General features: G+C 39.5%; 4 protein-coding genes across 5 annotated transcripts; 2 read left to right on the top strand and 2 right to left on the bottom strand.

Annotated features, from left to right (window-relative positions):
• The first annotated feature begins 101 nt into the window (after nucleotides 1–101).
• Nucleotides 102–1,471, top strand: LOC18019267 (cysteine proteinase inhibitor 1). Its single transcript, XM_006399668.2, has 3 exons — nucleotides 102–349; nucleotides 851–1,060; nucleotides 1,206–1,471. Exons 1-2 carry the CDS (start codon nucleotides 236–238, stop codon nucleotides 1,034–1,036), a joined length of 300 nt encoding a protein of 99 aa, XP_006399731.1. The 5' UTR covers nucleotides 102–235; the 3' UTR covers nucleotides 1,037–1,060; nucleotides 1,206–1,471.
• Nucleotides 1,472–1,997: 526 nt separating this feature from the next.
• Nucleotides 1,998–4,883, bottom strand: LOC18019266 (thylakoid membrane protein TERC, chloroplastic). The gene is made up of 14 exons (XM_006399667.2): nucleotides 4,696–4,883; nucleotides 4,517–4,597; nucleotides 4,143–4,288; nucleotides 3,991–4,067; nucleotides 3,816–3,903; nucleotides 3,648–3,728; nucleotides 3,481–3,537; nucleotides 3,288–3,369; nucleotides 3,047–3,096; nucleotides 2,854–2,910; nucleotides 2,690–2,768; nucleotides 2,551–2,609; nucleotides 2,384–2,441; nucleotides 1,998–2,287 (listed from the first exon to the last, which is right to left on the bottom strand). Exons 1-14 carry the CDS (start codon nucleotides 4,847–4,849, stop codon nucleotides 2,190–2,192), a joined length of 1,167 nt encoding a protein of 388 aa, XP_006399730.1. The 5' UTR covers nucleotides 4,850–4,883; the 3' UTR covers nucleotides 1,998–2,189.
• Nucleotides 4,884–5,858: 975 nt separating this feature from the next.
• LOC18019265 (putative uncharacterized protein DDB_G0291608) lies at nucleotides 5,859–8,509 on the top strand. Of its 2 annotated transcripts, none has more exons than XM_006399666.2 (2): nucleotides 5,859–5,997; nucleotides 6,477–8,509. In XM_006399666.2, exon 2 carries the CDS (start codon nucleotides 6,491–6,493, stop codon nucleotides 8,336–8,338), a length of 1,848 nt encoding a protein of 615 aa, XP_006399729.1. In that variant the 5' UTR covers nucleotides 5,859–5,997; nucleotides 6,477–6,490; the 3' UTR covers nucleotides 8,339–8,509. The 2 variants fall into 2 exon arrangements, with proteins under 2 accessions (XP_006399729.1, XP_024011611.1); XM_024155843.1 differs by having other exon boundaries at nucleotides 6,472–8,509.
• An 89-nt stretch (nucleotides 8,510–8,598) lies between these two features.
• Nucleotides 8,599–11,386, bottom strand: LOC18019264 (pentatricopeptide repeat-containing protein At5g12100, mitochondrial). Its single transcript, XM_006399664.2, has one exon. It carries the CDS (start codon nucleotides 11,384–11,386, stop codon nucleotides 8,921–8,923), a length of 2,466 nt encoding a protein of 821 aa, XP_006399727.2. The 3' UTR covers nucleotides 8,599–8,920.
• Nucleotides 11,387–11,852: the final 466 nt, after the last annotated feature.

The following is an 11,852-nucleotide window of genomic DNA, read 5'->3' as shown; positions in this document are numbered from 1 at the left end:
AATTAGATTATCTTAAAGATGTCGACAAAAAAGAAGATTCTCTAGTTAGTGCTACAATGAGTCATAATATTTAATTAATCAAAGGAAAAGAATTATTCTTCAAGGACAAAAAAAAAACGCGCTTAACGAATCCCTCTAGATACATATATAGTTACACTTTACACGGAAGAAAGAAGAGGAGAGACTTATCTACGAATCAATTATTTGGAGATAAATCAGAAAGGAAGAAGCGATAATGGCGGATCAAGGAACAGTCGTCGGAGGAATTAGCGATATCGATGCGAATGCTAATGATCTTCAAGTCGAGTCCCTCGCTCGTTTCGCTGTCGATGAGCATAACAAGAAGGAGGTGCGTTTCTACGCTCAGCTCTCACTACCTTCATTTTCCTTAAATCCTTTTAGTCGATATTTTTGTTTTTAATAGCAAATTGTGTAGTTTCTCGTCCGATCTTATGGTAAATCGTTCATTCATAGAGGGAAACTTGAATGAAAAAATTGAAAATCGCTTCACTGGGTGTAGCTTTTGTCGGCATATTGCCAGGGAATTTAGCAATCGGATCATTTTGCTTCTGTAGTATTTGATCAAATTTATCTGTAATTCATGAACTCTGTTCCTCACACGTAGATTGATTGGAAGATTTTGGGCGATTGTTATTTTTGGGGTGCAAAAGTTTTTGAAGAAAACCATTTCCAGGATTTTATTTGAGAAACTGGTTCTTAATCGATTTGCTTGTTGTGGTCTTCTTCTCAATTCAGTAACCTAGAACACATTCATTGCCTCTGAATCATATATGAATTTGAGCTCTTGTGTTGATTAAATGAAGACACTGAGGTCTCTTTATGTATGCAGAACGTGACTCTGGAGTACAGGAGGCTACTTGGTGCAAAAACACAGGTTGTGGCAGGAACAATGCACCATCTCACTGTGGAGGTAGCTGATGGCGAGACCAAGAAGGTCTACGAGGCCAAGGTTTTGGAGAAAGCCTGGGAGAACCTCAAGCAGTTGGAGGGCTTCAACCACCTTCACGATGTTTAATCTGATACCTGAGCTTTCTAGGCGGTAAACACATCACAAAATTCTACATCTTGCTTAGGCTTTTCTTGTCTATTGAGTAGTCTCGAGCATTGATCTTGAGACACATAATTTGCTTTTGCTTATTGTAATTTGTTCGAAAGATGTCTTATTTTTCTGCTTTGCTTTCCAGGCTTTAGTGAGCTCCCACGACTACGTGATAAGAGTCCCGGTTTAACCAAGGTAACTCCTTAAATAAGTGAATGTGAATCCCCAGTCCATGTGTTTGATGGGTGTGTACGGAACTGGTATGGTGTGTATCTCTGACTTTCGTTTGTGTATTGCAAGTTACAAACTGTCACTTTCTATCTATTTGCTATTATTTTGCAAAGAAATTATGATGAAATTAAAAGTATATGTAAACCTGGCGATGAGTATCTCCATGACATTACAAAATCATCTTTAAACATCAGATGTTCAACTTGGTAATTCAGGAATCTCGTATAGTATCAGAAATTGGACTCAAGATGTAAACTCTTGTTAGATTCGGATCAGTTTCTTGTCCAGGACGGTCTTAAACAAGATCGACGAGACCATTAGTTACTTTAAACATCATACATAATTACATACAGAGAAATGTGATCAATCGAATGTTCTTCACTGCTTACCTTTTCTTTAGGCTGAAACTTCCCCTAAAGTACGAACTACTCAATTCACACTACCAGGAAGCAGACCATTATTATGTTCAACACTCACCTATGCTCTCATCATCATAATCTAAGTATGGAGCACAACACAACTTTTGATCCATTTACGGTCTGTGACTTGAAGTTTTCAGTAAACCATTGTGTTCATCTTCATCATCGTTTAATTGTTGGAAGAGACTCGTCTCAAAAGTCGCATGGGCCTGGCCTATCAATTTGTTTCATAACGGGCCCAACTAAACCCACACAACGCATCTCTAACAGACGAATAGTAAGGTTGATTTTAAAGATCTCGCTATTTTCATAACGACCAAACCAAACGTAAAATACATCTTGCAAAGAATGCAACTTTTTGTGTATTATTATCTACAGTAATACATCTGCGAAATGCTTTAATGAACAATGTTACAATGCGATTTTGTTCTCATGAACTCTTTGATTGATTACATCTGGAATCTGTTCTTGGTTCGTAATTAGCTGTCACCGGATTTGTTTGTTAGACTCAACAGTACTCCGGTGCTCAGAGAAAGGGCCACGATACCAAGTGATGCCTCGGTCGATACATGGAAGCCTGCAAGGAGGAACAAATGTTGTGAGAGCTTAGTTTTTGTGGTAGTTAAATAGTTTTGTTCAAACAGAAACTGCAGATGAGAGATATTATATATACCGAAGAAGTCGAGGATCATCTTGCATCCGATGAAGCCAAGAACAACTGCTATTGATGGCTGGTAAAGGCGAAGACGAGTTTATTTAAAAATCATACTTTCTTAGTTTGTTCGATCATGGAATAGAGATAAGCTGAATGAAATATAAAAGAAGTGATGAAAAAGATACCTGCAAGTATTCCAGCTCGTCCATTCCTTCGGAAATCAGTGTATAGAGAGACCTGAGTCCTGCAGCAAATTCAAACACCAGAGAATATAAGAGACGGCATAGACACTGACAAGATTAAGTACAGTCAACAAACTAATACCTAGGATTGCAAAGAGATTAGAGGTCAAGACAATAAACGGATCCCTTGTGACGCCGAAAACAGCTGGTATCGAGTCAACCTAAGAGAATGGGCAACCAGTATCAGTGCTTTGTTTCAATTTTTGAGAGTCAAATCAGATTCAAAAAAGTGGTGAGAGAGATTACAGCAAATGCTATGTCACTGAGCTCGATCACTGCTACTGTGAGTAGCAATGGTGTGGCCTGCCCAAAAAATTTCGAGATAAATTAGAACCCAATCAAAGCACACTTGAGGAATATTTTGATGAGAGTCCACATGATAAAAGTGTGACTGGTGCATAACCTTGAATTATTAATGAAAATTTCGTTATATACTTACTTTCCAAATGCCATCATGGTTTGTGAAGAATCTATTTCCATCGTAACTTGCTGCAGACAGGTAAAAACATAAGAAAGAAGGGAAAAAATTAGCTATGGAAGCAGGCTAAACAGTACTAGCACTGAAATTCGACGCCAAATTACATATTATCAAATATATATAAAAAAAAAAAAAAGCTTCGAAAGTAACAAACATATAAGCAACTAGCAGAAACAGGAACAAAAAGGACCAGATATATTACATGTGACAGGAATAAATCTCTGGCATGTCTTTACAATGAAGTTGTCGGATAGGTCTGTATCATCTTCTTCACTTGTAAATAACTGTATTAAGACATTAGGCAAAGGAAAACTAAGTGAAGAGCACTTCTTTCTGTTCCATACCGCTAGTTCTGTGTAATTATAAGTATAAATGCGAAGATTAATAATATGTACCTTGAAAGAAGAATATAAGAGTACTGCTGCAAGCAGTAGGTTGACTGCTTCAAATCTCTGAAAGATAGTAGGGTGAATTTAGAAATTGATCTCATATGAGGCGGAAAACGATTAAAATAGAAAGAAAAATTCACTATCAAACGTTGTGATCCAAACATAGAAATCACCTGAAGAGTGGCTGTTCCTAACAATATGAGCGTGAAGCGAAAGACAATTGCACCAGCTACACCATAGGTAAGTACCCGATTCTATAGATCCAATATAGTAAATTATGATTAGAATCAGAATACTCTATTATAGTCAAGAGCTAAATCTCTGTGCAGATAATTTAGTACCTGATACATGAGTGGCACTTTGAAGTATTTGAAGACAAGAACAAAAACAAACAAGTTGTCCACTGACAAGCTTTGCTCCAATAAATAGCTGCAAGAGTTGAAAAACAGTTAATTTAAGAAATCTCCTTCATAGCTAAGTGAGCTTATATATATCAATATTTAAAGCATTACGCACCCTGCGAAGAACTCTGATGCCTTGCCAGCACCATCCTTCAAACCTATTCCGATTCCAAATGCCACCGCAGCGCTTACCTGTTGAGATAAATATGACATTAGGGTTCATTTTTAGAATAATTAAAGTATTAGCTGATGCAAGAAGATACTTACACACAAGGCAACAGTCTTGAAGGAAGTTTTGTATGTCTCTTCTTGTTGATGATCTCTCAGGCTTCCATTGTCTATTGATGAAAAAGAATTAGAGATTCTTGCACTCTCTTCATCTTTGTGTGGTAGAAGATCTCTGCTCTCCTTCTCTGTACTAACACGCCACAAAAAAAAATTATTGTCACAAGACAAAGCCTCTTCTTTACTCTTTTAGAAGTAATATGTTTTCACGGTATACAACTGTGTCTTGCTAGCAAAATTAAAATCATACTATGATGTAAGAAACTCAGTTTCTGAAGATCAATACAAACAATACGAATTTGAATCGGAAAATGTAGAGCCAAAACTGAACATGATTTCGGAGGAGAAGCATTCACCTGAAGAGGAAACATCATCTTCCTGATCAATATCTCTGGAGCAAGCAATAGGAGAAAGATGAGGGAGACGACGATTTGAAGCTGACAAAATCGTAACCCAAAAGCACATTAGCATAAACCCAGATAGATGAATCCGTCCATTTAAACACATTGAATGTGTGTACTAAAGAGAAGGAGACCTGAAACGAGAGAGGGATTTGTAAGGAGAGAGAAACGAGACTCAGTCCACCCACGAGCTGGAAAGTCCGGCGGAATCACCGGAATGCTAAAAATGATTCGATCCGATTTCGCCGGAGCGAGGATTCCGTAGTGGATAACTGAAGCCAAGCTCATAGCGTTGCGTCAAATCCAAAATCAAACTGCGAGTGACCACTATTAATCGGCGAAGACCTTTAAAACGTTGCCGTTTGGATTCTGCTGCCGGACCTTTTTGACCCTTCCCGACCCGACCCGACCCGACATCAGGAATATTAAACGACTAATCAAAAATTAGACGATACTAGTGTGTATTAAGTTATTAACCCTGGATTGGATGATTAATGGTCTTCGCCGTTTTGGTCCGGTTTTGTTTTGAGTTTTTCGGTTTACTATATTTTTCTAATATTAATAATTTATCAAATTAAAATCTACTCCATAAATAAATTGTGATTTAGTTTGGGTTCCGTTCTAACAATGTTTGTTTATACGAAATATAGTTTTTGATTTTTTTTTTTATATAAAACTGATATCGTTCTCTTCCTTGGATGTAGCTTTAGCTAAATTAGTATGATTCGTACAAAAGTCTTTGAAACTTTATGGGGATGGTATTGAATTTAGAGATTAGAACATTTTAGTTTTTTTTTCTTATTATTCAACTAGTGATTTTGATATGTCTTTCCAAACTTTATGCTAGATATTGAAAATTTATGAAGTTTCTCGACACTTAGAAAAGTGTTAAAAGAGTAAAACCACCAAGCCCAACAAGGCGTCGTTATTTTTCAGTAAAGTACATTTATTTTAATGTAAATATTACGTAATTCTGGATTTTCTTACAAGATTAATGGTCTGTCGGAATTTTTAATTATTAATTGTTATTATTCAGTTTTTGACAACTGAAATCAAACAAGTACAACTGGAAATGAGCGTGAAAAGAAGAAAAACGAAAACTGAAATGTAGAAAATAAATCAAATGGCTAAGATTATTAAACGATTTATTACGAAGACTTTGGTTTGGTTTTCGCAACTCTTTATTTTTTGGCTTAGTTTGTTAAGAAAAAGAGTGAAAAGACAAATTAGTTTTTATTTCTCTTAATCAAACCCTAATTTCTATTACCATTTCGATTCGAGGATTCGAAACGCCGAGTTTTTTTTTCTTTTTAGTTTTTATTCATATCATCGCACTCCGCTCGTTCCTCATCCTCATCGCCTAGCTCAGCTTCTCTTTTTCTCTCTCTCTCCCCGGATCTGAATCTTCGTCAACGACGCCGATCAAGATCAAGCAGGTTCTCTCTCTCTTTTCCTTCTCATCACTGATCTATACTTCGATTTAGATTCTTCATCAAATCGCATTTCCTTTCACTTTCCCTCCACGCCTTTAGGTTTTATTGACTCCCTCGAATTTCGTCCTTGAAATTTTGCATTTTGACCTTATTCGATAGTATTATCTTCGAAATATTGGTGATTAGCTCGCAGATTATTGTCGCGTGTTTAATTTCTTGTTTCGTTCTTGCAATGGATCTGTGCGTTTGTGATATTTGGTATTAGGTGATGTTTCTACTACTTCTTCGTAAATGATCGTCTCTGTAAAATTACTGATTCCGTCTTTCATTGAAAAAATTCTCTAGCTTTGACATTGCAGCTCGAAGGTCATTGATCTTTGTTGTTAAACGAGAATACGACTATTGTGTTTTGTTTTTTTTTTTTTTGCGAGAAGAATCTGAAAGCTATGTATTGACTATTCTCGTTTATATGAGAAGTGCAGGATAAATCGAGAAGATGTCTACCGTATCCAAGACTAAATCGAGAGACAAGAAGGCTATGAATGATTCACAGAAGACGACACCTAGTAAAGCCTCTGGATCCATGGGTGTTATTGCTGGTGCTTACAATCCTCTTTTGGGGACATTTCAAACCATTGAGTCGCTTTCAGCAACTGGTTCCTCATCTCTTCACAATAATGGCCGTTTCAGAAACATTGACGAGTCGGATTCAAATGGAGCCGACTGTGATTCTGCCTCTAATAATGGTAGCTGGTCTGGTGACTCGGAAGATCACAAAGAGAAAGGACCTACTACAGCTGCAAAACAGGAAATGATTCCAGGAGCTGACAATGACAAGCGAGAAAAGATGCGCCTGAAGAATGAAAGGAAGCACCAACGTCAAAGGGAAAAGCGGGCTCAGGAGTTGCACGAGCGATGCTGTCAGTTTCTGATGTCGAGGAAACTTGAAGTCCTTGCTCAGCAGCTCGTAGCAATGGGGATTGCTCATGAGCGGGCAACTTACGCCCTCATGTTAAACGAAGGGAAATTAGAGGAATCCATTAATTGGCTGTTTGATGATGGTGGAGCCAAAGTAGCAGATAAGAAACTAGATCCTACCTCTGGGAACTTGAAGCTTGATATATCGCAAGAGTTAGGTAGCATCTTGGAGTTGGAAACAAAATATAAGTGCACTAAGCAAGACGTAGAAAAAGCTGTGGTTACTGCAGAAGGGGACATTGAGAAAGCAGAAGAATCATTAAGAAAACAGAAGCAAGACCAGTCTACTGCTTCTGGAAAAGCGGGGGATATTAGTGGTAACACTTCTGTCAGCAATAGCAGAGCCCCTTCTGTGCATACAAGTCAGAGCATAGTAACTCAGTTGCAACCTAACAACTCAGGTGTGTATCCTGCAGCTAGCGAAGATGGCAGAAAGAATCTTGGTTACCCGAGAGGATCCAGCTACATTAGTGGCGGCGAATCAGGAAACCATAATGTAAATTCGTTGGATAGAATTGAGGGAATTGACCTGAAACTGCAATGGATGAAAATGCAGCAAAGTGCGGCCCAGGAAGAGAAGAGACGCATGCCATATCAACAGACACCACTGCCACGGTCAACAGAAGAAACGCATTATGTGGCAGCTCTAGGTGATCAGTTCAAGAGACTTCAGCAGCAAGAAATGAGGGATCCAGTTGTGGTGATGCAGCAGCAGCAGCAGCAACAACAACAACAACAACAACAGCAACGCTCTCAATCCGCTACCACAAATGTGTTACCTGTCTCTACCATGAACTCATCCTTTACCGTAGCAGCAGCAGGCAACGGTTGGTACCCTGCAAATAGATCTGAGGCAACTCAATCTAATGGATACTTACCCTCAAGAACTCTGACTCCTAGTGATCTGAACTCAAACCTCATGTACCAGCAACTTCAGTATCAACAGTATCAAGGCCAATCGAACAACGGCCACAGAATGGGAGGGGGTTCTGCACCGCTTGCTGTGTCTCCAGCTGCTTCTCTTGGCCTCTTCTCAGGGTATGGATCAGTGACTGCATCAGGATCTTCTTCTGGGCTGGACTGGAACACGGATGGGTCGATGGGACAACTGGATTACAACAACATCGACTGGAGTCTAGACAAAGGCCTAGCTTGTCCGAGACCTAGCCAACAGTATATGTCGGCATCCCCATATGAAGCGAACATGTATGGAAAGACGAGAACGATGGGGAATAGGAATGGGATGGGCATGGCTATGGGAGTGCAGGATGCTGGTTTAGTGGGGAACGGGAGAGAATGGACATCACCGTTTGAGGGTAAAGATCTGTTTAGTTTGTCTAGACAGTTTGTTCCTCCTTCGCTTTGAAGGTGAAAAATGCTTCTAAAATAAAGCAAATATGCAAGATGAGAGAAAGAAAGTGACAGAGATGATGGATGGTCTGAGTTTGTGGTTACTGGTTTTATCAAGTGTTTCTTGCTTATTTGCTCTAAAAAGTGGATCTTTCAAATTTCCTTATGTTTATCCCAACATACAGTATTTAACATGGATCGAGCTCTCAAAAGGCGTTCTGTAAAAATCACATACAGTAATCAACTAGATAGGGTTAATACGCGTGGTAAAACGTTAGTAGATCAAATTCTTTGTTTTTGTGGAAAACCAAAGATGAAACCTTAGGTAGATCGTTAAATCCCTATGAAGATAAAAATAACAGAAATTAAGAAACTCGTAAAAACGTATACATAACCGAATTTTGTATTACGGGTACTTCTCGATACTTGTCCAATTCCCCAACAAAGTTTGTGGATTTCTCTTAAGGTCCCAGACAAAGTATCACTCATGTCGAAAACACCGAATCAAACCCAACTGAGATTAGGTGATTCGGTTTGGTTTGGTTTGGTTTAATCAAAGAAATTTGTCTTGAAGAGGCGAAGAGCACATTCTTGATTTTCACAGCTTCTCTTTTGTAGATAGAGCCTCGTCCACTGGTACATCATCGAGCCTGTGACCATGTATTTCAGAGCTGACAATCTGTGCCTCCTTTGACCGCCATGCTTCTCTAAGCCCAGATACCAGCTCGTCGCCTATACAAACATCTAATCGCATACCTTTCTCCCGCATCTCTCTGTACCAAACATATGCTCCCATATAATCCTTCTCCTCACAGTGCCCTTTCACCATTATGTTATATGTATCAGCTTCAGGATTCAATCCTCGGGTTTTCATCTCGTTAAATAAACTTCTAGCCTCACTCAGCTTTCCTACTTTCAGTTGTCCCAGAATCAAGCTGTTGTAACTCGTCTTATCCAGAACGATTCCCTTCTCCATCATCTCCTGCTGCATCTTCGAAGCCTTATCCGTAACTCCCTGTATTGCGTAGCAATGAAGAACCCAATTGTAAACTGATAAGTCTGGTTCCAACGTCATCTCTTCAAATATTTTCTCAGTGAGCTCTATCCCCTCCTCGGAGCACGCACTGATAATAAGATGATATGTCTTCAAATTGGGTTTTATTCCTGATCTTTTCATCTCTTCATACAACGTGATGCATCTCTGCACGTTTCCAGCATGTTCATATCCAGATATTAGCGAGTTATACGTGTATATATCTGGTTCAAAGCCTTTCCTTGAGATTTCAAGAAGCAAGTCTTCAGCTTCTGCTAATTTTCCGGCCATGCACAACCCATTAATGAGGGTATTATAAGTCACCAAGTTCATCTCTATTCCCTTTTTTAGCATCTCCTCAGAAAACCGAAAAGCATCTTTCACCTTCCCCTTTGAGGAACAACCATCAATTAGCATGTTATATATCCTTGCATTGGGTGAAACCCCTCTGTCTTCCATATCCCTTTTAACAATCTCAGCTTCAAGAAGCTTAGAGCGTTTGCACAAAGAATTTATCAGATTTCCGTAGCTAACTACATTCGGCAACGTCCCTTTCTTTTCCATCTCTTTCAGAACGTCGAAACACTTATCAAATTCACCCTTTCTTCCATAGCCTCCAATCAAGATGTTATATGTCTCCACGCTAGGAGAAACTCCTTCCAGTGCCATTTTGTTAACCTCTCGCTCAGCATTCTCCATTTCCCCCAATTCACAAAATCCTTTAATCAAACAATTATACGCCAAATGATTTGGCTTTATCCCTTGTTTCTCCATCGCTTCGATTTTCATTCGAGCTCCGACCAGATCACCTTTTCGACAGTATCCATCAATCATCGTGTTATAAATAACCAGGTTCGGGACAAGCCCCCTACTCATTTCTCTCCCCAAAATCTCTTCCGCCTTCTCTGTCTTCCCTTGTTTGCATAACGCATTCAACAAAATGCTACACGTATAAGCATTCAACTTCACGCCAGACTCAACGGCTGTCTCATAAACACCCAGAGCAGCCTCAGCTTTTTCGTTACTCGAATAACCATCAAACAGAATACTGAAAGTGAACGCATCTGGTGCAAAGCCATGATCCTTTATTTCCTTCAAAACATTCTCTGCATCATCCACCATTCTTGCATCAAACATCCCCTTAAGCAATGTATTGAATGTAACAAGATTGGGATCAATATTATCCGCTTTCATGCGTTCTCTCACCTTAAAAGTCTTTTCAGGATTCCCAGCTTTGCAATACCCATCGATCAAGGTGTTATACGTTATCAAAGTGGGTACTAATCTCCTCTTGCGCATTTCGTCGAACAACTTTTCTGCATCCTTCATCCTTCCCGCTTTGCACAATCCATCGATGAGGACGTTATAGATAAACACGGTGGGAGAGATTCTGTCGTGTTTCATGCGATTAAACAGCTCTAAACCTTTACCTAAATCGCTCAACTTGACGGCGGCGTAAACTGCTTTCCCATACATGAACTTGCTCGGACGATAATCCGATTCCAGAATATTCAAAAACACATTTATAGTCACTCTGAATTGCCTCGCCTTCCCAAGATGATCGAACAAAAGCGTTAACGAATCTGAACTGGGGAAAATACCTTCGTTCCTCAAGGCGAAGAACAAATCCGTGGCTTCGGAAACCATCTTCGATTCGGTTAGCACGGAGAAAAGCATATAGGAGAAATCGTTCTTCAGCGGTGGAGATGATAGCGAGAAGGCAGAGAAGAGGTCTTTCGGCGACGTGAAAGGCGCAGAACCCGACCGAACCAGCGAAGTGAGAACCCCACGCGCCGTTTCAATTCGATTCTGCTGGAGAAGAACTCGGAGATTCCGCAGCTTTTCGTGTCGATCCCCTTCGCCGGTAACGGGATTAAGAGGCGGGTCTTGTTCGGCTTGAGAATCGGGTTCAGGGTGAGTCGTATCGGAGAATGCAGAGAAGAGACGACATGAGCATACAGAGGCAGACTCAGCGAACTTGGCGATGGCGTGACGAGGAGTTCTCGAAACGAGTCGTAAGCGAGTCACCATCGTTCGGCTGCCGGAGACGCTCGGCGAAAGTGAAGACACCTTAAATCTTACGATATATCCTTAAAAATGAAAACGAATATTTGGAAGTGTATGGAGATATTTATATAATATTTTGGAGTCTCCTGCAAATGTTATGTATTGTTGTATTTTAGTCTTCTTATCATTTTTGAACTGTCATTATCAAGGGAAGGTCATTGTTTTTGCTTCGAATAGTGATGAGATTGGATCCATCAAAGAAGAACCGTTGATAATTTGAGATTGGATCTCAAATTTGTGATTAGAAGATGTCCATGAAATCATTATTTTTCAGTGATCAACTGATCACAATTTTTGTGGGTTGAGAATGTTTAAAACAATAGCAAGTCACTAGTTATCAATGCTTCTTTTCGAATTTCAAATGAGAAGCCACCATGCTTATTGATGCTGAATTGATCTTCCTCTCTCTTTTTTTTTTGTTGGTCAACAA

The sequence above is a fragment of the Eutrema salsugineum genome, unplaced genomic scaffold, assembly GCF_000478725.1.
Source record: "Eutrema salsugineum unplaced genomic scaffold, Eutsalg1_0 scaffold_2, whole genome shotgun sequence".
Taxonomy (NCBI): domain Eukaryota; kingdom Viridiplantae; phylum Streptophyta; class Magnoliopsida; order Brassicales; family Brassicaceae; genus Eutrema; species Eutrema salsugineum.
The sequence above is the reverse complement of the archived record's forward strand: the minus strand, read 5'-3'. Positions and strand labels throughout refer to the sequence as shown.